Source organism: Mobula birostris, chromosome 12 (assembly GCF_030028105.1).
Source record: "Mobula birostris isolate sMobBir1 chromosome 12, sMobBir1.hap1, whole genome shotgun sequence".
NCBI lineage: Eukaryota > Metazoa > Chordata > Chondrichthyes > Myliobatiformes > Myliobatidae > Mobula > Mobula birostris.
In genome coordinates, this window is record NC_092381.1 from 22527826 (window position 1) to 22552719 (window position 24894).

General features: G+C 41.9%; 1 protein-coding gene across 8 annotated transcripts in view; it reads left to right on the forward strand.

The window, feature by feature from the left end:
• Positions 1-24894, forward strand: part of ccdc18 (coiled-coil domain containing 18) — a 132935-nt gene that overhangs the window by 84516 nt on the left and 23525 nt on the right. For 7 of the 8 annotated variants that reach the window (XM_072273455.1, XM_072273454.1, XM_072273453.1 and 4 more), the window contains 6 exons: positions 551-718; positions 816-958; positions 2145-2308; positions 2879-3092; positions 16306-16405; positions 21875-21991. In XM_072273455.1, coding sequence (XP_072129556.1) covers positions 551-718; positions 816-958; positions 2145-2308; positions 2879-3092; positions 16306-16405; positions 21875-21991 — 906 coding nt within the window. The remainder of the gene's footprint in view (positions 1-550; positions 719-815; positions 959-2144; positions 2309-2878; positions 3093-16305; positions 16406-21874; positions 21992-24894) is intronic. The other variant, XM_072273456.1, reaches the window with a different exon arrangement.

The window sequence follows — 24894 nt, forward strand, 5'->3', positions numbered from 1 at the left end:
GCACGCATACTGACAAGGTCAAGAAGTTCAGTTATTCAGACATCAAAATCAGGAAGAAATGTGATCGAAATGACATTAACCGTGGAACGACTGCTGGTGTCAGATGATGTGGTTTGAGTATCTCAGAAACTGCTGATCTCCTGGGATCTAAATGCACATCAACCTCTAGAGTTTACAGAGAATGGTGCGATAAACAAAAAATATCCAGTGAGTGGTAGTTCTGTGGGTGAATGTGAATCGGACTATTTCAAGTCAACAGGAAGGTGACAGTAACTCAAATAACCATGCGTTACAACAGTGGCGTGCAGAAGAGCATCTCTGAATGCACAGCACATCGAACCTAGAAGTGGATGGGTTACAGCAGCAGAAGACCACGACCATACAGGAGGCACCTAATAAAGTGGCCACTGAGTATTTTGGGTGCAAAATTACAGAATCCATATAGAGTATTTAACTTTTGAGGTACCATACAGTTTCATTAAGTGTTGAACAGGACCAGTGTATGAAAACTTTAAGAGGCAGTGGAGATTTCCTGATTTTTGTCTTGAAGGTACATTGCCTCCAGAAAGAGCTGAAGATGTCTGCACACAACTTAAAGGAAGCAAATGAGCAGAATATTCAACAGCAGCAGACACTGCAGCACTACCAACAAATGTTACAGCAAGGGACAGCTAGGATTGGAGACTTAGAAGACCACCAGGCAGTTCTTCAGGGAGAGGTGATTGTATACAACTACTTTTTATAAGGACGCCTGTTTAATGAAGCATCTCTCTGGGATAATATTGTAATAAAGGACATTTATATTTATGAAATAGGTTTCTAAACTGGAGCAAGAGTTATTGAAACAGAAGATGACATTTACAGATGAGCTGACCAAAGCAGAAGACAAACTTTTCAAGGCCTATGAAGAACAGGATTCCAAACATCAGCAGGTGTCTGAACTTTGTAGTGCTCTGAAGTAAGTCTTGTGCAGAAGATGATAAAACTGTTGTTCATTTCTTTGTCACTTTTTCAGCATTGTTGAATCAGCATGGTTAAATTTTAAAATAAGTGCTCATGAGTAAAAATTGCAGTTCACAACTTTATTAATTAGGACCCTGTGATTGAATCTAGTATAAGAGTCAGAGGTCAGTGTCCTGCTGGAATTGAATTGGGGACAACTTTAGTCATGTTCTTTGTGGACTTGAGAGATGACAGTTTGGCTATAAGAGTAAATTGTGAAAATGCTTATGATTCAGACAGCATTTGAAGGGATAAATGCTTTAAAGAAAATGAGATTTTTTTGTTTGTGGTGTAAGGCATGATTAAATTTCACTGGAGCCCTAATTATGCCTAATTATTGTCAGTGCAGCATGGGAGATGCTTTGAAACCTGTTGGGCACTCTCCTGAAATCAAACCTGCAAATTTTAAAGAGGTGTAAATTTCATTGGCGGTCTGTGGGAACATTTCTAAAAACGTTTGAGCATCTGGGTTACTTGGATCCTCAGTATCTTGTTGGATGTTATGTAGGGAAGTATTGCTTGAACAAATCAAGGCCTCTCAGGTGGCTGATGGATGCCAAGCTAACTATGCTAACAATAATGGGAGAATTAGCTAACAGCAGGAACTAAAGCCATACCTGAATTGTTGATTGTAGATCTGGGCTACATTAGAAACGGAGCAAGAAGTTCTCAGTTTTCCTGGTTATTATTTATCCGGCATAATTCATAAAAGTTAATCTTGTCATTGTGGAAAGTTGGCTGCTGCGCTTCCTTAAATTGCAAATTTGAATATATGATAGAAGTATTTTATTTGTTGTAATGTGATTGTAGTACTCAGAAGTTGTGAAAGTTAGGATACAGTTGCACATTTAAAAAAGTATTACTTTGTGAACATAGTTATTTTTATAAAGTATAATTTTCCATGTGAAGATGTTTTTAATTTCTTAAAGAAAAAATTCTGAGCTTTGTCTTTATGGTTAAGATGGTCTTTTGTTCAACTTTTTTAATATTATATGAATGGCTAAGAATAAGCTAGCTTCTTGAGTTATAGATTATATTTTTGGGCATCCACTGAAGCTTCAAAGATTTTGTACATGGGAACTGACTATTTATCACTCATGAGTTTTGTTCCAAGTATTCATTTATTTTACTGTACTCATTAGAGACACAAAGACAGAAATGGGAAAATACAAAGATAAAGTTACTGTATTGGAAAATGAACTTTCTCAACTGAGGGAAGATATCGCAAAGAAGGATGTTTATCTTAACCAGTTAGAAATGACTCTGCATAATACACAGACAGAATTGAACAAGAAATCTAAACAAGGTAATAAATACTTTGTGTGGGTGTGTATATGTCAAATTAATATTTATTTTAAGTACCTAATGTTTTTTTGTTTGCCATGGAGAAATTTTTTAAAAATTGAAATTCTTAGGAAATTAATCATCGGTACAAAGATAATTAACAATGTTTTATACTCTCTAAAGCTGTTGTGAAAAAAAAATTTGAGCATTTAATTTCAATTTATTTTTATAATTGGGTTTCTTTTCATTATGCTATATACAATGAAGTGATATGTTAGAAAATTTACATTTGTAAAGTATTTTGGTATTTCTTTTAAATTTGCAGAGATTGCATCTTGAAAAAAGGATCTAGTGCTTTCCTGGTGTATATGAGGAATAAATTCTTCTTGGGCTTCCAGCTGGGTACAGATATCAATTTAACTGACATTTTGATGACAAACTCTGCTATCTTCTTGATGGAAGCCCAAGAAGAGTTTATTAGATTGCATCTTGTTTAGATGCAGCTATATAATGTTAAATAGTTAAATATAACAAAGTAAAATTTTATTTTTCCCTTTATGTAAATGTACTTAATTTGAAATATGCCCAACAGTTGATGAACTGGAGGAAAATCTGCATCAAACAGAGTCAGACTGTAGGAATTCAGTGCAGAAAGCTCTGGAGATGGACAGTCAATTAAAGAACATGTATAAAGAATTACAAGACACTTTAGATCAGCTTAAGGAGCTTCGAGATGTACTTCAAAAGGCTCAGAACAGCATTGAAGAAAAGAATTGCACCATTGAAGAGCTCACAAATGAACTGAGGTGAGTTAGAAACACAGAAAACCTACAACACAATACAGGCCCTTCGGCCCACAAAGCTATGCCGAACCTGTCCCTATCTTAGGAACTACTTAGGCTTTACCCATAGCCCTCTATTTTTCTAAGCTCCACGTAGCCATCCAGGAGTCTCTTAAAAGACCCTATCATATCCGCCCCCACCATCGCTGCCGGCAGCCCATTCCATGCACTCATGACTCTGTGTGTTTAATAAAAAGAAAAAAAAAACTTACCCCTGACATCACCTCTGTACCTACTTCCAAGCACCTTAAAACTATGCCCTCTTGTGCTAGCCATTTAAGAAGGGTTGAAATAAACTGCATGGGTATTAATGCTATAAAGAAAATTAAAATTTTTAAACTACTGATCTTGAGCAGAACAGAATCTAAAATAGTGAGTGACCTATTTCTTTCTTTCCTATTATTTTTTATATAATAGATTAAATTATTGAAGAACATTATTTTCTCAGATTGATTTAGATTTTGATCAAAGAAAATGACTTTTTATATTAACTTTTCAGCAGTCAATTACTAACTGTGCATTTCATTTTTATAATTATCCAATCAAACCCAAATCAGTAGATCTTCACCTGTTAGCAAAAGCATACAAAAATACTAATATATAAAAAATGCAAAAAAAAAATTCTCTTTCCTTCAAAACTTCTGAGTAACATAAATGAGATTGAGTTATTTGATTTTTTTCTTCTTTCCCTAAGAGATTGCAAAACTCTTCTATGGGATTAAGTGTTAAATGTCAGGGAATCCACAAAGCAATCATCTGTTGCCATCAACAGTGCAATCTGACAAGAATCAGAATCAAGTTTATTACCACTGCTGCATGTTGTGATAGATGTTGTTTTGCAGCAGCAGTACAGTGCAAGACATAAAAATTACTATAAATTACAAAATAAATAGTGCTAAAAATTGAATAATTAAGTAGTGTTCATGGATTCATGGGCCATTCAAGAAATTAGATGGTGGTTGGAGGGGGAAAAAGCTATTCTTAAGTCATTGAGTGTAGGTCTTCAGGCTCCTGTACCTCCTCCCTGATGGTAGTAATAAGAAGAGGGTCCTTAATAAAGTTTGCCGCCTTCTTGAGGCATCAGTAAATAAGACTTCTGTATTCCAACTTACTCATGAGGGAATAATTCCACATGCTAAAAGGAGTTACTGAACAGAATTATTATTAAAAACATGTTAGTAAAGGAAATTATTTGGAATTCTTTTTTCAAGAAGCAGACTGTTATTGATGCAATTAATGAAGTGCCCACAGAGTGGAGTACAGTGAAACCAATTATGATAATCAATTTCTGTAGCAAAATCTTTCTGGAACTACACAGCAATAACATGGGACAGAACAGCATAGTACAGGTTTCCCCCGCCATCTGAAGGTAGAGTGTTCCTATGAAACGGTTCTTAATCCGGAATGTCATAAAGCGAAGAAGCAATTACTATTTATTTATATGGGAAAAATTTGTGAGCGTTCGCAGACCCAAAAGTAATCATGCCAAATAACACATAAACCTAAAATAACAGTAACATATAGTAAAAGCAGGAATGATATGATAAATACGCAGCCTATATAAATTAGAAATACTTCTCTACAACGATTGCCTGCACTGTTCTCGGTAATGAAAATCTCACGCAAGCACCGTCGGCAAAAACGGCGCAAGTGCTCTCGGCCGAAAATCTCACGCAAGCGCTGTTGGTAAAACACTCTCTTCAGTAACCTTTAGGCTATGAAGCTGCCAAATAATATCAAATAACACCTTAAAAATACACAGCCGATATAAAAGTAGAAATAATGTATGTACAGTGTAGTATCACTTACGGGAATCGGGAAGACAGCTTGCCGAGCACACTGATGATAGTGTGTTAGACTGAGTCATTGGAGTTTGGGTGGTGCAGTGGCCCCCACCCTCCGGGCCACCGACCAATACCAATCCGTGAAGCATGCAGGGGTGCAGCGGTGGCCAGGAGGCACACAGCACATCTTCAAGAAGAAAGCCGAAATAAACAAGCTAATTAATTAGGTGCCATCTGGCACGTAAATGTCGACGCAGATCAGAGGCGATGCAATCGTCTCTGATCTAGGCCAACATTTACGCGCTGGGCGGCACTTAATTAATTAGTTTGTTTATTTCGGCTTTTTTCTTAAAGATATGCTCTGTGCCTCCCGGTTGCTGCTGCATTCTCTGCAAATCAGTATCTGTCTGGGGCCCTGGGTTTGGGGTGGTGGGACACTGGGGTGTCATCTCATCGTCATCTGTTTCCATTAGGGCAGGCATCTCATCTTCTCCAATGACTGCCCACCTCGATGTCGAAGGTCGAGGTTCGTCGTCTGCTGTGGCTGATGTGGAAGGCTTGCTTGACTGCTGAGCCCCGCGCATTTTTCTATCACACAGGTCTTTGTAAGCACTCAAACCATCCTGCAAATATGCCCTAAACCTACGTACCCTTTCAAAATTAAAGTCGTACTTTATCAGTTCTCATTCAGTTTCGATTGTTATCCTTTCCTCTTCCAATTGCATCAGCTCTTCATCTATCAGTTCTTGGTCATGGGATGCCAAAACCTCTTCAACATCATCTTCGTCAACTTCCACAAGCCAAACTCACTTTGTCCTTGCTTCGTTCACCACGATCGAAACACTTAATTATGTTTAGTTTTACGCTAAGTGTAACACCCTTACGAGTTCTCTTAAGCTTTTCCGATACCTTAGAACTCATCTTGCAAACGGATGCTCACAGGCACGTGTTTAAGCAATGCCGGCTAGAATGCCATTCTGAATCTGGGGAGAACGGCTGCTCGGGGCGCGCGGTGCACTGTCTTTTATCACGCGCTGATTTTTTTTCGCGCACTGCCTTTTTTCGTAATGGTGAAAACGCCTTCTGTTAGCAAAAACAGGGAGCTAATGTATGTCTTTCGTAACAGTGAGGTTTCGTAAAGCGAACGTTTGAAAAGCGGGGGACACCTGTACTAGTACTTCAGCCCACAATGTTGTGCGAACCTATATAAACTCATTCCATGATCAACCTAATGCCTCCCCCACCTACACAGCCCATAACCCTCCATTTTTCTCACTGTAGCTTCCTTATTGTGCCGCGCGGTAGCATAGCGGTTAGTACAGTCACTTTACAGTGTCAGAAATCACTGATTGGGGTCGGGGTTTGATTCCTACCACTGTCTGTAAGGAGTTTGCACATTCTCCACATGACTGAGTGAGTTTTCTCTGGGTGCTCTAGTTTCCACCCACATTCCAAAGACATATGGTTACAACATAGAATAGTACAGCACAGTACAGGCCCTTCGGCCCACAAATCCTCATGTTGTGCCGACCCTCAAACCCTGCCTCTCATATAACTCCCCACCTTAAATTCCTCCAAGTACCTGTCTAGTAGACTCTTAAATTTCACTAGTGTATCTGCCTCCACCACTGACTCAGGCAGTGCATTCCACGCACCAGCCACTCGCTGAGTGAAAAAAACCTTCCTCTAAAATCCCCCTTGAACTTCCCACCCCTTACCTTAAAGCCATATCCTCTTGTATTGAGCAGTGGTGCCCTGGGGAAGAGGCGCTGGCTATCCACTCTATCTATTCCTCTTAATATCTTGTATACCTCTATCATGTCTCCTCTCATCCTCATTCTCTCCAAAGAGTAAAGCCCTAATCTCTGATCATAATGCATACTCTCTAAACCAAGCAGCATTCTGATAAATCTCCTCTGTACCCTTTCCAGTGCTTCCACATCCTTCCTATAGTGATGCGACCAGAACTGGACACAGTACTCCAAGTGTGGCCTAACCAGAGTTTTATAGAGCTGCATCATTACCTCGCGACTCTTAAACTCTATCCCTCGACTTATGAAAGCTAACACCCCATAAACTTTCTTAACTACCCTATCTACCTGTGAGACAACTTTTAGGGATCTGTGGACATGTGCCCCCAGATCCCTCTGCTCCTCCACAGTACCAAGTATCCTGCCATTTACTTTGTACTCTGCCTTGGAGTTTGTCCTTCCAAAGTGTACCACCTCACTTCTCTGGGTTGAACTCCATCTGCCATTTCTCAGCCCACTTCCCTATCCTATCAATGTTGCTCTGCAATCTTCGACAATCTTCTACACTACCTACAACACCACCAACCTTTGTGTCATCTGCAAACTTGCCAACCCATCCTAACCCCACATCCAGGTCGTTAATAAAAATCACGAAAAGTGGAGGTCCCAGAACTGATCCTTGTGGGACACTAACCCTCCAATCCGAATGTACTCCCTCCACCATGACCTTCTGCCTTCTGCAGGCAAGCCAATTCTGAATCCACCTGGCCAAACTTCCCTGGATCCCATGCCTTCTGACTTTCTGAATAAGCCTACCGTGTGGAACCTTGTCAAATGCCTTACTAAAATCCATATAGATCACATCCACTACACTACCCTCATCTATATGCCTGATCACCTCCTCAAAGAACTCTATCAGGCTTGTTAGACACGATCTGCCCTTCACAAAGCCATGTTGACTGTCCCTGATCAGACCGTGATTCTCTAAATGTCCATAGATCCTATCTCTAAGGACCTTTTCCAACAGCTTTCCCACCACAGACGTAAGGCTCACTGGTCTATAATTACCCGGACTATCCCTACTACCTTTTTTGAACAGGATTAGGATTAATGAGTTGCAAGTATGTGACCTTGGCACCAGAAGCATGGTTTCAGTTGTGCGCTGTCACAGCACAGTCCTCAGATTGTGTATGTTTCGATGTACACATGACAAATAAAGCTAATCTTTAATCGTAGAGCCTCTTAAGTGACCCTATTGTATCAGTCTTTATCACCCACCCCCAGCAGTGCATTCCACTCTCTGTGTAAAAATCCTACCTCTGACACTAGTCTTCCTCCAATCACCTTACACAGATGACAATTTGGATAAGGAAGTAATTTCAACAAAAGGCCTGGCTGAAATTGCACAGTAAATAGAGGTGAAAATGATCCAGAATCTTTTTGTGGAGTGGCTTGATGTTGATTACCATAAGCCTATTTACTTTCTGGCATGTAGTTGGATATATGACCTTCTCAAGTGAAAGTAAAGGGAGAAGAAAAAATTGATTCCACAGAGTTCCCCTTTGCACAGTGTAGTCCTCGCCTGTTGATTATGTAGAGCAGTCCTTCTCAACCTTTTTGCTCTGGAAGAACCCTTGAAATAATTTTCAGGTCTCAGGAAACCCCTGCATAAAAATTATTATATCTACAGCTCCATTGAACATTAGTGTGATCAGTAAATTGTAGATATAATAATCCAAAAATAATTATCAATGCTCTTTTGGGCAGAGAATGAATTTTTAGCCAACCTTTCTTGGATAAAAAACCAGGTAGTTAAATTTATCTTTCTTGAAATTAATCTCTTTCTTTCCTTTCATTAATTTTAAAAACTCATAAGGCATACATAATAAATTTCTCAATTCTGGGTCAAACTTGAGACAAGCATACACGGATTTCACCTTCAACTGAAATGAGACTATTTCTATCCTTGCTCTTGATGCTTGTTAAACAAGAAAAAGCTTGCTCACACATGTAAAAAGTTGAAAACTGCAGCAAAATATTAATCACTTTCCTATGAATGGCAGGATGCTCTTCTTTCACAGAAATCCAGAGTTTGTCCAGAGGCAGGTCAGTAAATCTCATCTTGTGTACATGGTCAGAGTACTGCTCACAAAGTTCTTCCTCTTCTTTCAATGTCAAATTCTCAGAATGAACAGTAGATTTTGAGGAAGGGTCCCTCACCCAGTCATACACTTGTGTTGAAAGGAAGGAAAATTATTGTTCAATTTTGTTTTGCAGTTCTTCCAGGTGGTTTTCATTAAGACTCGAGACTTCTGATATCCTTCCTCACTCTCAAGCCCAAGCAGCAGTGGAAACATTTCAAGGTTTCCTTTTGCAGCATAATTTTTCCGAAGGTTCAGTTTCCTTCTAAATCCAAGAATCTTGTCACTTGAACTCAAAACATTTTCTCCAGGGCCTTGCGGAGACTTCTTCATCTGGTTCATATGATGAAAAGTGTTAAGTAGGCTAGTTTCTGCAGCCATTCTTCATCTTCAAAGCACTTGGCAAAGCCTACTATTTTCTTGAAAGTACTCCTGAAATTCACCTCTCAGCTCAAACACTTTGTTGAGAACTCTTCCCTATGCTAAGCCACCAGATTTTTGTCTAAGGCAGGAGATTAGTGTACTTTGTCCAGGTTTTCACACAAGTTTTTTAAACATTTTCAATTGAACTGGTCTTAAAACTACTAAATAACTTGCTTCCTGGATCTTTTTACTGATTGTGACTTTATTTTCAAAAGCTTTAATCTGTTTGTTTTGAGATTTCAATAGTTGTTTAATAATCACTACTTTTATGTGCCATATGGCTGTGAATTGTAGTTAAGTGTCTCTTCAATTTTGCTGGAGCTATTGCTACATTTGTAAGTTGTTTGCCACAGACTAGGCACAATGGAATAGGTCAACTTGGATCAACAGTCCATGTAAAACCCATTGATAAGTAGCTTTCATTGTAATGGCGGACTTTTTTGTGTCCATTGTTGCAATAGTGCAGTGAAATGACTCAGAAGATTGTAATTCTTCAACATTAACCTTATCAGGCCTAAGCCAACAATCCTCCTCTTCCATCTCTCACCTCTTCCTCAAAAATCGCCACACTGGATAAACTTTGGAATGAAAATTTCCCTCCAATTTTCTACTACATTGGTAGTTTGTTCACTCCCATATGTTAGTCGGTGACGTGTAAGGAGAAGTTAGGGGAGGTAATTCAGGACAGAGAGGCTGACGTCACAGCCCAAGTTGGGCAAATCCATTCAATGCTTGGAAAACGCACTTCACGCTCCTCAACAGCCTACCATCCTCCCCTCCATGTAATACAGCACTCACCATCAGCCTACCGTCTTCCTCTATGTGCGATGTAGCGCTCACCATCATAAGACAAGACATAAGACCATAAGCCAAAAGAGCAGAAGTCAGCCATTCGACCCATCAAGTCTGCTCCGCCATTTTATCATGAGTTGATCCATTCTCCCATTTAGTCCCAGTCCCCCGCCTTCTCACCATAACCTTTGATGCCCTGGCTACTCAGATACCTATAAATCTTTGCCTTAAATACACCCAGTGACTTGGCCTCCACTGCCACCCGTGGCAACAAATTCCATAGATTCACCACCATCATCCTACTGTCCCCCCTTCAGTGCAATACAGTGCTCACCAATTATCAACAGCCTCCCCTATCTTGCTTCAAAAACTGAGACTGGACTCAACCATATAAACATGGTTCAACTGTGCCCTGCCACACTGGACTGTGATTGCTAATGGGCCTGCTGGATCACTGCCCATCACTGTGAGTGCTAGCATCATGAGAAGTTCAAAAAACAATGTTTTTTTTAAAATCATGATCTCTCGTGAAACCTCTCGTGACCTCTCATGGAACGCTGGTTGAGAAACCCTGATGTAGAGCAACAAAATGCTTCATCCTTGAACAACTGTTTCTCTGTGTGCTGTGAACAAATGCTCTCAAAAAGGCAAGCCAGACAATGAAAGAAACCATCATGACTTGGTGTTTCAATAAACAGGAAAATATTTTGCAAAAAATCTGATGCCTTGTTTACCTTCATAGAGATTGTGCACTCTGTTCATTATATACTTGTCAACTAAAGTTAGATTGATAATCCTCTCCTATCAGATTTCTTCATCTTTCACCTTTACCTTTCCACCTATCACCTCTCAACATCACAATTCATAGTCCTCTTCCCCTGTCCACAATATTTTTCCTATCATGTTCTCGCTTATTCTCCTTCCCACCCCTTCGCCGCCTTATTCTGGATTCTTCCCATTTGCTTTCCAGTCCTGATGAAGGCTCCCGGTCCAAAATGTCAACTCTTTATTCCTTTACGTAGATGCTACCTGACCTGCTGAGTTCCTCCAGCATTTTGTGTGTGTGTGTGTGTGTGTGTGTGTGTGTGTGTGTGTGTGTGTGTTACTGTGGGTTTCCAGCAACTATAGAATCTCAAATGTTTATAATTTTCCATAGCCTACTGAAAATACGGTTATTATACCATTAAAAGTATGCCTAGATGAAGTAGTTGTCAGCAAGTAGTGTGTAGGCAAACTGTAATACTGTAGTTAATTATTTATCGCAATTTGTTGTGTAAGGGTTAAAGGAGTTTCCAGCCTTTACAAATAGCTTTTTGTGTTGCGCACATGGATTTAATTTGGATATGTTTCTAAGATTAACTGACTTGAAAAAAATCATGCTGAATTTTCAAACTGTGTAAAATATACCAGATCCTGCAGCAATTGGCATAACACATCAGACAACTGATTTTTTCCAAATGTCTGCAGAATAGGACACTTGGAAATATGTATAGCTGGAGTAGAAACTGCTGTTTGCACCAACCATAAAATGTAAACGTTGTTCTGACTTCAAAGAATGATTTTATCTTGATGTATATGCTGTATTTTTACTACCAAATTGTTGGGCATTCATTTTCATAGACTGAAATGAGGATTAGTTTCTACTCCTGATCTCCATCAGTGTTCCATGGTTTCTGATAACTTGTGACACAGCTCATGTGGCAAGTATTATGTGGCAGCTTTGGACTGTACAGAACAGCTGGAAAGAATTACTCATCATTCCAGAGGGGTTCTTTAAGTTTAGCAAATAATGATGTCAAACTTTTTATTATGAGAATTAATTATTTTTCTGCAGGCCCAATTCTGTCTTTTGAATTATCTCGCACAAATTCAGAATATTGTTATGTAAAATTGTATTCCATTTTAACATGCAAAGTGATTGAAAATTGATGTAACTGTGTAACTCTCATATGTGGCTATTGTGTGAAAAATCCATAGTTGCCAAAATTACCAGCACATGGCAAATGTCTAAGATACAGAATGTACCCAGACTGATATTTCTCATCATGCAACTCACATTTTGATTGTTGTCAGCTGAAATTAAGTTAGACCTTCCTGCTTTGGAAAATCGTAGCCATTCCAATAAAGTTTGGTTTTATGACTCTTCAGTCACTGCAACTATATGATTTAAAGGGTAACTCATACCCTTCATGCTTAATTCTATAGTCTGTGCCAAAGGAAGGATGCCTGGATGGTCAGGAGGCTACTTTATTAACAGATAGACTGCTGATGATATGTACAGCCGTTTTTGCAAGTAGTACCTCCTCTCCACAGATGGTGCCACGATCATCCCACTGGTTATGTTGTTTGTTCTGGAGCTGCAAGCTAACAGTATAGACAGATCCAGACATTTCCTGAGATTCTAATGGAAATCTGGAAGAAAGACTTGTGTTGCAAGTGAAGTGGAGGACCAGGCAGAGCAGGTTGCAGTAAAGGAGAATTCGGGAAGTCTATTTGCTACCCTGGGGGTTCCTTTGAGGACCCTACTCCCATAGTCAGATGGGGAGGTTAGAAATGCAACAAAATGGTGGTAATTGGCCTTTTCCATTTGTGTCAGTTTGCTGGAAGGATCATCAATTTTTTCCCTCTACAAAGATGCTGCCTGATCTCATTATTACCAGCATTCCCTTTTGATTCAGGATTCTAGCCAACGTATTCTTTCATAAAGTGCACCACGTTAACATCCTGAGTAGACATCGTGTAGCACCAGCTGTAATATTGGAGTTCATTCCTGCTGCTCTCTACGAAGATTTTATACATTCTCTCTGTGACTGCATGGGTTTCCTCCAAGTGCTTTTGTTTCCTCACACATTCCAAATTTGTTTTACTTCATAGCACGGAGCAGGCCCTTCCTAACACAGGGCAATTTACAATGACCAGTTAATCTACTAACCACTACGTCTTTGGACTGGGGGAGGAAACCAGAGGAAGTGCATGCACTCACAAACTCCAATACAGGCAGCGCTGCAATTGAACTCTGAACACTAACTGCCCTGAGCTGTAATAGCATCACGCTAAACACGGCGCTGTTATTAAGTTGTGAAACATAGAAACATAGAAAATAGGTGCAGGAGTAGGCCATTCGGCTCTTTGAGCCTGCACCGCCATTCAGTATGATCATGGCTGATCATCCAACTCAGAACCCTGTACCAGCCTTCCCTCCATACCCCCTGATCCCTTTAGCCACAAGGGCCATATCTAACTCCCTCTTAAATATAGCCAATGAACTGGCCTCAACTGTTTCCTGTGGCAGAGAATTCCACAGATTCACCACTCTCTGTGTGAAGAAGTTTTTCCTCATCTTGGTCCTAAAAGGCTTCCCCTTTACCTCAAACTGTGACCCCTCATTCTGGACTTCCCCCAACATCGGGAACAATCTTCCTGCATCTAGCCTGTCCAATCCCTTTAGGATTTTATACATTTCAATAAGATACCCCTCAATCTTCTAAATTCCAACGAGTATAAGCCTAGTTCATCCAGTCTTTCATCATATGAAAGTCCTGCCATCCCAGGAATCAATCTGGTGAACCTTCTTTGTACTCCCTCTATGGCAAGGATGTCTTTCCTCAGATTCGGGGACCAAAACTGCACACAATACTCCAGGTGTGGTCTCACTAAAGGCCTTGTACAACTGCAGTAGTACCTCCCTGCTCCTGTACTCGAATCCCCTTGCTATGAATGCCAGCATACCATTTGCCTTTTTCACCACCTGCTGTACCTGCATGCCCACTTTCAATGACTGGTGTATAATGACACTCAGGTCTCATTACACCTCCCCTTTTCCTAATCGGCCACCATTCAGATAATAATCTGTTTTCCTGTTTTTGCCACCAAAGTGGATAACCTCACATTTATCCACATTAAATTTCATCTGCCATGAATTCGCCTAACCTATCCAAGTCACCCTGCATCCTCTTAGCATCCTCCTCACAGCTGACACTGCCGCCCAGCTTCGTGTCATCCACAGACTTGGAGATGCTGCATTTAATTCCCTCATCTAAGTCATTAATATATATTGTAAACAACTGGGGTCCCAGCACTGAGCCTTGCGGTACCCCACTAGTCACTGTCTGCCATTCTGAAAAGGTCCCGTTTATTCCCACTCTTTGCTTCCTGTCTGCCAACCAATTCTCTATCCACATCAATACCTTACCCCCATTACCGTGTGCTTTAAGTTTGCACACTAATCTCCTGTGTGGGACCTTGTCAAAAGCCTTTTGGATATCCGAAGATGGTGAAAGAGTGGTGACACTTGTGAGTTGTTCCAATACATCCTGTTGCAAACTGTAACATTTTAGAAATAAGCCAGCAGCAAGAGATTTCACACTGTCGGGTTTTAATGTTAAAACCACTATCTTTATTAGTTTCTACTTTTAATATCGTAACTTAACCAAGATAAACAAATGTTAACAGTTTTATGTATATATATGTGTGTAATATAGCTCCCAAACTATTGAGCTGGGGGGGGCGGGACAAAGCTTAAAGTCTTGAGATGGTAAAGTAGGAAGGGTCAGTTCAACGACAGAATGAATGATAGAGAGATATTTGTAATCCAGGGTGAAATGTAGAGAAAAGGTGGTCACAGATTTCCTGAAATTTCTAAACCTTTCCCTATAGGGTTCTGCAACCAATTCATAGGCTTTAAGCACAGCCTGTTTCACCCTCTCATAATTAGCTGCATCGTCAATTAATAAGGCAGAATAAGCTTGTTGAGCGTTTTATTTAATTACATTTTGTAAGAGAAGGGGCCAACCCCCTTTTGGCCACTGTAGACTCTGAGCAACTTTCTCAAAATGCTGGAAGTATTTATCAACCTCAGTCTCATCAAATGGAAGGACCAGTTTAACTTCCTGGGTGGCAATAAATGGTGCAACCAATTCCCTAGAGCGAGCAACTTCTTTCTCGAGCCTTAACTTATCCAGTTCAAACCACCTCTGTTTTTCTGCTTCCTCCCTTTGTTTGTCTGCTTCTCTAGCATCAAACTGCCTCTGTCTGCATCTTCCCTCTTTTTTTCCTTTTTCCTCAGCCTCCAATTTAAGTATATCAAACTTAATTTGTTCCAGTCATAACTGGATCTCCTCTTTACTTAAAGGAAACCTCTTTAACACCTCCTTGTCAAACACCTGTGTAGATCCATAGTGCTCAACTATTTTCCTCCGAATCGCTGGCTTTCTCATAGCGCGCTTTATCTCAGTAAGGTTCAGCTCACTAGCAATGGCCAACAATTCATCCTTTTTGGCTTTCTCCAGTGCCTCGGAGGTTGGCGTGTCTAGAAATGCCCCACTATCCATTGCTGCTGATTTCCACACACAAGTAAATCAAAAGAGAAGTAGCCAATGAGATCAGTAATCAATTGATCAATAAGCACCAAAATTTGTTCATATCCCGGATGAGCCCCTAATTTGTTATGAACTTTAATGTTTTAGAAATAAACCAGCAGCAAGAGATTTCACACTGAGTCAGGTTTTAATGTTAAAACCACTATCTTTATTAGTATCTACTTATAATATCGTAACTTAACAAAGATAAACAAATGTTAACTGTGCTATGTGGATATATGTGTGTAATATAGCTCCCAAACTATTGAGCTTGGAGGAACAAAGCTTAAAGTTTTGAGATGGTAAAGTATGAAAGTTCAGTTCATCCACAGAATGAATGATAGGAGAGAGACATTTGTAATCCAGGGTGAAATGTAGAGAAAAGGTGGCTACGTCGAATTCCACAGGTAAATGAAAGTATCGTTGTCGAAGATCTTGTCTGTCGTTTTGTTCCAAATCCACATGAGTTATCACTGAAAGTGACCTGTCACAGGGATATCGTCTTCAAGTACTCAACATACCCAGGCGAGGGTTAACACATTAGTGGTCTCCACAGGATATCCCAAACAAAATCCACTCCTTTGGATTATACGAAGTGACAGACACACATTCTTTATGCACTTCATGCCAATGTTTCACCCACCCTTGTGGATATACAAGAATTCCAAACCCCAGCTGTGACAAGCTGAAGCTACTGGCTTCCCATGCTGTTAAAGTGACAGTCCACAGTAAACAAAACCTGTGGCTTCGTAACAATCCCCGATGCAAGCAATACATTCTGCTGTTTAAATGTTCATGTGACAAATAAAGCCAATCTTTTATTGAGAGGTGTTTTTGAGATATTGTAAGGAAGACTGCCTTAGTTATTTTGGGTCCCTCTTGAGCTCTGTGAGACTATTTTTGCTGATTTTTAAAATTTTGTTTCATAGACAATGCAAAAGTGAATTGCAAGAGAAAGATGCAAACATCATTGATATGGACCAAGCACTTAAAGACAGGCAATGGGAGCTTCAACAAAGAGCAGCTCAGGTAATTCATGAGACAAATTAAATTTTATGCAGTGGATGATACTGGGTAATTTCCTAAAGTTATTTTAGTTTCAATTATTGGTATGTATTATTCACTGTATTCATCATTTTTTGCCTAATTTTTTGTTGCTATGAGTCAAGTGATCAATCATTTAAACTGTATATAAAATAGTTTCTTTAATTATTGTGAGGAGTATTTCAGTAGTTGGTTGATTATTTTTGTAGAGCAGTACTTAGAAATGAATGGGAAAATTCAAATTGATATGTTGAGATCATTGTGGCATTATGAAGGTATTGAGGTGTTGCTATTTGAGAACTAGGATGACTAATTTGAAAAATGAGAGAGTCTACATTTTTTGTAGTTATCTGATTTAAATTGAGCCAATTATGTTTGCATTGAAGGACTAAGGATTAATATTTAACAAGGTTTATATTATTTGGTCAAGGACTTGCTATCAGAACTGGAAAAGTAAGAAAGCAAGTGTGTTTTGAGTTGCAGAGAAGTGGTAGGGGATTCTGGGGTGTGCGCTGTGCAGAGAACAGAGTGAATGTCTATAGTACAATACACAAAAATTATCAAGGTAATTATTTTGGAGAGCAAAGATAAATGAAGCAAATTAAAACACAAAATTACAGCTATCTCTGTAGGGAAAACAAAACTAGTTAACTAGAATTGTTAAATTGAATATTAAGCACCAACTTCTTCAATATACGCAGACAAACAAGAAGGTGCTGTTTTCAGCCTTCTGCGTTATTTCAGTGTAAGGCTTACATATATCATGATATACAATATCGTGACACTGAATGCATTGCTCTAAATTGGAAGAAGTATCCCTCAACCAGCAGGCTCTTGAACTAGTGGGGACAACTTCACTGAAGTTTACTTGCCCCATCACTGAACTGTTCCCACCACCTATGAGCTCACTTTCAAAGACTATTCGTCTCATGTTCTCAATATTTATTGTTTATATATTATTACTATTTCTTTTTTCTTTTGTATTTGCACAGTTAGTTATATTTTACACATCGATTGTTTGTCCGCCCTTTTGGGTGCTGTCTTTCATTGATTCTATTATGGTTCCTGAATTTACTGAATATGCCCATGAGAAAATGAATCTCAGGATTGTATATTGTGACATATATGTACTTTGATAATAAATTTGCTTTGAACTTTGAATTGCTGCATCACCCAGAAGGACTGATAGGATCCCTGAATGGTGGGAGAGCTAAAAGGGCAGGTCTTGTAAACCTGTACTTTCTTATACTTTATACTTTATTGTCACCAAACAATTGGTACCAGAATGTACAATCATCACAGCGATATTTGATTCTGCGCGTCCCACTCCCTGGATTACAAATATTAAATATTAAAAATAGTTAAAAATTAGTAAATATTAAAATTTTAAATTATAAATCATAAATAGAAAATAGAAAAATGAGAAGTAAGGTAGTGCAAAAAAACTGAGAGGCAGGTCCGGATAGTTGGAGGTTACGGCCCAGATCCGGGTCAGAATCCGTTCAGCAGTCTTATCACAATTGGAAAGAAGCTGTTCCCAAATCTGGCCATACGAGTCTTCAAGCTCCTGAGCCTTCTCCTGGAGGGAAGAGGGACGAAAAGTGTGTTGGCTGGGTGGATCGTGTCCTTGATTATCCTTGCAGCACTGCTCCGACAGCGTGCAGTGTAAAGTGAGTCCACGGACGGAAGATTGGTTTGTGTGATGTGCTGTGCCGTGTTCACGATCTTCTGCAGCTTCTTTCAGTCTTGGACAGGACAACTTCCATACCAGGTTGTGATGCACCCTAGAAGAATGCTTTCTATGGTGCATCTATAAAAATTAATGAGGGTTTTAGGGGACAGGCCAGATTTCTTTAGTTTTCTAAGGAAGTAAAGGTGCTGGTGGGCCTTCTTGGCAGTGAACTCTGCTTTGATGGACCAAGTCAGGTCCTTTGTGATATTGGCCCCGAGGAACTTAAAGCTTTTGACCTGTTCCACTTGCACACCACCGATGTAAATTGGGTCGTGTGGTCTGCTACTCCTTCTGAAAGTCAACAACCAATTCCTTCGTCTTGCTGATGTTGAGGGATAGGTTATTGTCTTTGCACCATGCCACCAGGTTCTTAATTTCTTCTCTGTACTCAAACTCATCATTACATAGAACATAGAATAGTACAGCACAGTATAGGCCCTTCGGCCCACAATGTTGTGCCGACACTCAAACCCTGCCTCCCATATAAGCCCCCACGGCCTACAATTGTGTCATCAGCAAACGTATATATTGAGTTTGATGGAAACTTGGCTACACAATCATGGGTGTACAGTGAGTACAGCAGGGGTCTAAGTACACAGCCTTGTGGGGCACCGGTGCTCAGAGTGATTGTAGAGGACAGCTTGTCCCCTATTTTTACATCCTGAGCCCTGTCTGTGAGGAAGTTGAAGATCCAGCTGCAGATCTGAGTGCTAAGGCCCAGGTTCTGGAGCTTAGGAATCAGTTTATTTGGAATGATGGTATTAAAGGCAGAGCTGTAGTCAATGAAAAGGAGCCTTACGTATGCGTCTTTATTCTCCAGGTGTTCTAAGGAGGAATGTAGGGCCAGAGAGATGGCATCTGCCGTTGACCTGTTGCTCCGGTAGGCAAATTGCAAAGCGTCGAGGTTGACCGGTAGGCTGTGGTTGATGTGTGCCATAACCAATCTCTCGATGCACTTCATAGCAATTGATGTCAGAGCCACAGGTCGATAGTCATTCAGGCATGCCACCTTGCTCTTCGGCACTGGGATTATCGTTGCCTTCTTAAAACACGAGGGGACCTTAGACTGAAGCAAGGAGCAGTTGAAGATGTCAGCAAACACTCCAGTTAGCTCGTTTGCACAGGCCTGGAGAACCCATCCTGGGATGCCAACTGGGCCCGTCGCCTTCCTAGGATTTATCTTCAGGAAGGCCCTTCTAACGTCCTCATCGGTGATGATGAATCTCGATGCCACCAGGTCTGGTTCATCCGGAGGGAACGGGATGCTCCTCTTCTGTTCGAGTCTTGCGTAGAATACGTTAAGTTCGTCAGGAAGAGAAGCGCCACAGTTGTTGATATTCCCAGCCTTTTCTTTGTGCCCAGTGATCTCATTTAGACCCTGCCATTCTCTACTGGCATCCCGCTGGTTAGCCTGGGCTTCCAACTTGGCTCGATATTGCCTCTTGGCGCCCTTAATGGCTTTCCGGAGTTCACGCCTGGATTCCGTGTAGCGACTGGTATCCCTGGACCTAAACGCCGCAGCTCTAGCCTTTAAAAGGGACTTGACCTCATAGTTCATCCAAGGTTTCCAGTTAGTGAATACCCGGATCGTCTTGCGAGACACACAGTCCTCCGTGCATTTCCAAATAAAGTCCATGACAGCTGAGGCATACTCATCGAGGTTTGCTGCCGAGTCCTTGAATACTAACCAGTCCACCGATTTCAAAGCAGTCAAGGAGGACCTCATCTGTTTCCTCCATCCAATGCGACACTACTTTTGACACCATGACCTCCCACTTTGTTTCTGTTTCTAAGCTGGGAGGAGGAGTACAGCCTGATGGTCCGATTTTCCGAAGTGAGGCCGTGGGACAGAACAGTAGGCATCCTTGACTGCTGTGTAGCAGTGGTCAAGTATATTCGGGCCTCTAATGGGGCAGGAGACATGTTGGTATAACTTTCGCAGCGCCTTTCTGAGGTTGGCCTGGTTAAAGTCCCCGGCTGTAATGAGCAAAGCCTCCAGATACCTGGTCTCAAGTTCACTGATGTTGACATACAGTATGTTCAGAGCACACTCCACATCTGCCTGGTGGGGAATGTAGACCGCTGTCAGTATGACCGATGTGAATTCCCGTGGCAGATAGTAGGGACGACACTTCACCAACAGGTGTTCCAGGTCTGGGCTACAGGAGCTTGTCAGTGCCACTGTGTCCGAGCACCACCCAGTGTTGATCAGTAGGCAGACACCACCTCCCCTCATCTTGCCTGAAGATGCCGTGCGGTCCATCCGATGGATTGAAAATCCCTCCGGTCGGATGGCACAGTCGGGGGTGGCAGGGGAGAGCCAGCTCTCGGTTAAACAGAATACACAGCAGTTCTGCATCACCCTGCAGTAGGTGAGTCTCCCTTTAAGATCATCCACCTTGTTCTCTATGGCTTGCACATTAGCTAGTAGGATGGTGGGCAAAGGGACCCTGAAGCCTCTCAGCTTCAATCTGACCAGCAGCCTAGCTCTTTTCCCAGGCTTCCTCGGTAAGTAGTGCATCTTTCCAGGTTTCCATCGATGCAGCGTGTTGTTCTCAGCTCTTTGAGGTTGATGGACGCGTCCCGCGGGAATCGATCAGCGGGTCGCGTCGTCATGCGCTCTGGGTCGGGCCAAGTAACAGGGGAGGCTCCGCTGCCACTTCCAGCTGCCGGGGGCCCGGGCTGTCGATTGGGTCGGGCCCCGAAGCCGACACTTAATCCCGGATGGCCGGGCTCCTGGCTGAAACAAGTCCTTAAGCCGAGTTACGGTTGAAGAGGCCTCCGCTCCAGTCGAGCCTCGGGCTCAATTTCCGAGGTCGGCGGCAGAGGCCTCACTTCCGGCAGCTGTGGGTGGCCACCAACGGGGCTTTACGGTGGTCGCTCCAGGGAAGCGTCTGGGGCACCTTGAGGTCTTCAGTGGCCTTAAGATGGAAATTAGAGGTAGAGATGTTTAGAAAAGGGAGGAATTACATATGGACCATGAGGGCTAAATGGAAATGAAATAGTAGCAAAGGTAACAAAATTTTTGAATTCTTTACAAATGCAGAAAACAAAACTGATATTGCCACAATAGATTTATAGCAGATGCAATCTCAATAGCTCCCCACACAGCCTTGGATCAGCTGGAGAATGCAAATACCTATGTCAGAATGCTGTTTATTGACTAGTTCAGCATTTAACCCTGTTATTCCTGCAGTCCTGATCAAAAAGCCTTTGAAGCTAGGCCTCAGTATCTCCCTCTGCAACTGGATCCTCAACTTACTAACCAAAAGACCGCAATCTATGTGGATTGGAGTAACATCTCCACCTTGCTGACAATTAACATTGTCGCTCCACAGGGCTGTGTGCTTAGCCCTCTGCTCTACTCTCTCTACATTCATGACTGTGGCTAGGCATAGTTCAAACAGCATCTATAAATTGGCTGATGATACAATTGTTGGCAGGATTTCAGAGAGTGACAAAAGGGTATACCGACCCCGGAATAATAAACAGGTTATCAGCTCTTAAAAAGAAAACATATCACTATCTTCACTGTGTTATTCCATTTAGGCAAGGATTATACAATGTGTAAGTAATTGATCCATATTCGATATGCTTGCATTTTTGAAGTTTCGGTTCTGATTTGTAATCTCATTTTGCTGTAGAAAACTTTTTAGATTAAGATAAAAAATAAAATTGTGAAGTTTAATATTGGTTTATCGCACAGTTTACTTACTCCACAGCTTACAAAATTGGATATGGATGTTCAGGAACACAAAACTGAGATGGAACAGAAGATTATTCATTTACAGGCTTCTTTGGAGAAAGCAGAATTGGGCATTAAGGAACGGAATAAACAGGTTTGATATGCCTCCTTCTTGAACATAAAAAATCTGAATGTTGTCTTCAGAGTTAAGCCAAATAATCTGACTGACCCAGTTAAATAGTACGTTAGATTCAGTGGATCTGGTTAATTGGGATACATCAGGACCAGTACATTTTGGCCCAATTAAGCGGTTGCCCACGTAGCCAAAGTTTCACAGAAATAGTTAAGAAGGTATTTTTAAAAAAATCTAAACTACCATTTAACTGAGTAACAAACTAAGTATTCAAATGAAATACAGAACTGCTGTGTACATACATCTATTGATGCTTCTGGACACATCTTCAGTGATGTTCCTGGAATCATCGGGTGTTTCGGGTCTTTCAACATCGTACAACCTCCTCCAGGTGACCCAGCCGGGGCTGATCAGGCCCCAGCTTGTGTCCAGATGGCTAGCTACTTATGACTCCATGGCTCTCCTCTTTTGAGCCACAGCCATCTTGAGGCCCCCTCTGCCGCATTGGTGGTACTGCGGATGGCTCTCCTCTTCCTCTCTCCCTTGATGCCCAAATTGCTGGAGGCTCTAACTAAGGAACGGGCTGCGAATCCCCTACAACCAACCTCCACTGGGAGACACCTCGCTCTCCATCCAGCCTGCTGACAGTTGCTGACCAGTCCTGCGTACTTGGAGAGCTTCCTTTCAAAGGCCTCTTCCAAGCTATCTTCCCATGGGACTGTCAGCTCCAGCAGCACCACTTGCTTAGTAGACTCAGACACTAGGACAATGTCTGGTCGCAGGGTGGTGGCTGCGATATGGTTGGGGAACATCAGCTGTCCTTCGAGGTCCACTGACAGCTGCCAGTCCCTTGCAGAGGTCAGGATGCCTGCAGATGTTCTTTTGGCGGGTATTGGCTGCTCCCCAGCTCTGACAAAGGCAATGGTCTGCTTGGAGGGTTGGGACCGCTTTGCCCACTCAACTCCTGTGATAATGGCTTCTGCAATGGTCTTCAGGACCTGATCATGCCTCCACCTGTACCGTCCCTCACTACGTGCCCTTGCGCAGCCAGTGAGGATGTGCTCCAGGGTTCCTCGCTTGGAGCACAGTGGGCACACAGATGACTCTGCCTTGCCCCATGTGTGCAGGTTTGAAGGGCTTGGAAGCACATCGTACACAGCCTGGATGAGAAATTGGATGCGGTATGGTTTGGCTTTCCAAAGATCAGCCCAGGTCACTTTCCTCTCAGCTGCATTCTCCCATCTTGTCCAAGCTCCCTGTTGCTTCATTCCCACCGCCTTGCAGGCTCTCATCTCCTCCACTACTGCCCTCACCTCCTCCTGAACTAGACGACGCCTTTCCTTCCCTCTGGTGTCCATATGGGGAGTTGGAAAGGATCCTAGCCCAGCTCGGCCTCGTGTGACCACTCCCACCAGCCTCCTGTGACGCAGCCTCGCCTCTACCTTCTGAACAGCTTCCTCTGCCCTCCACTTCCTGCCAGTCCTCACTTGGATCACTGCTCTAGCCACCTTCGGGTCACTTGAGTCCCTATACTGTAGCACTTCTCTGGCTCTTGTTACCTTGAATTCTTCCTCCAAGGATTTGAAGGGCAGTTGCAGTTTGTTGTGGTGTCCACTGAGTGTGATGCTGCTCAGGCTCTTTGGCAGCCCCAGCCATCTCCTGAGGTGGTTGCTAACTCTCCTCTCTAAGGTTTCGACTGTCGAGATTGGAACTGCATAGATGAGGAGGGGCCACAGGATTGTGGGAAGAATGCCATGCTGATACACCCAGGCTTTAAACTTCCCAGGTAGGCCAGATTTGTCCACAGATTTCAGCCAGCCATCCAACTTGGTACAGGTCGCCTGAATGGATGTCGTGTCCCTTAAAGAGTTGTCAAAAACTTTCAAATTAGAACACTACCAATGCTACAACTGTACTATTCTGATAACTGATCCTAATAGTTATCGACACTGTACATCCACTGTACATAATATCCAGGGGAGAGGTAGCACCTCTGGTGAAAGGACTTGTCATATCAGTTCTGAGGTAGCTCACTCATATTTGGTCCCCACCTGCCACTCAGCTCTTACCCTGTGGCTCTAAGTAGCTGTTTGCATGCAACAGTGGCCAGATCCTGGTGCATTGCTTTGACAGGCGGACTAAACGAGGTGATATTACCCGATGGGCCTCATACCCTGGTGAAATAGGGATATGCCTGTTCTAAAATACAAAGTCAGCTCCAGTGAACTGGGCGCCTGAGATCAACAGTGAGATCCAATGGCTAGAAGGTGGTTCTGCAACGCTTTGTAGAGAGTGAAGGGCATGATAAGGCACAGAAGTTGTCATGGTGATCCATTGCAACAAGGAAGACTCAAGTTTGTGAGGACCACTGGGACCACTGGACCTGAACTTCTGAGGTTGAGAGAGTGGAACTGTTCAATGCAATGGCTCTTCCACTTTAAAATCTCAACTGCACAGGTTTCACTGACGTCATCGATTTTACAGACAACCAACATGCTGCCATATTCTTTTTATTGATTGTAAATTAACAAAATTAGCAGACACCTAGTACAGATAATGGACTGTCTTCATATAATGCCTTTGAAGATTGCATTGTCCATATCCTTATTTTTATTGCAACATTCAAGATTATTGTAGATACCTTCAAATTTCATTGAAGTTGTTGAAGTAGTGAATTCATTTCATTTTCACTCCTAGCCATTTCTGGCATCTCGAAGTCTGAATACTTGAAACCACAGTGAGCAAAACGATTCTAAGTTCTCTTTCTGCTTATTTTTCACCAAATATCAGTAACAAAATTCACTGCTTTCTGAACACAAAGCACACAACTGACACTAATTTAAAAACTGTTCGCTGTAAGCACGGTGCAGTGTCTTTAACGGTCACATAGTTCACACGACTGACGCTAGTTAGAAACTTTTTGG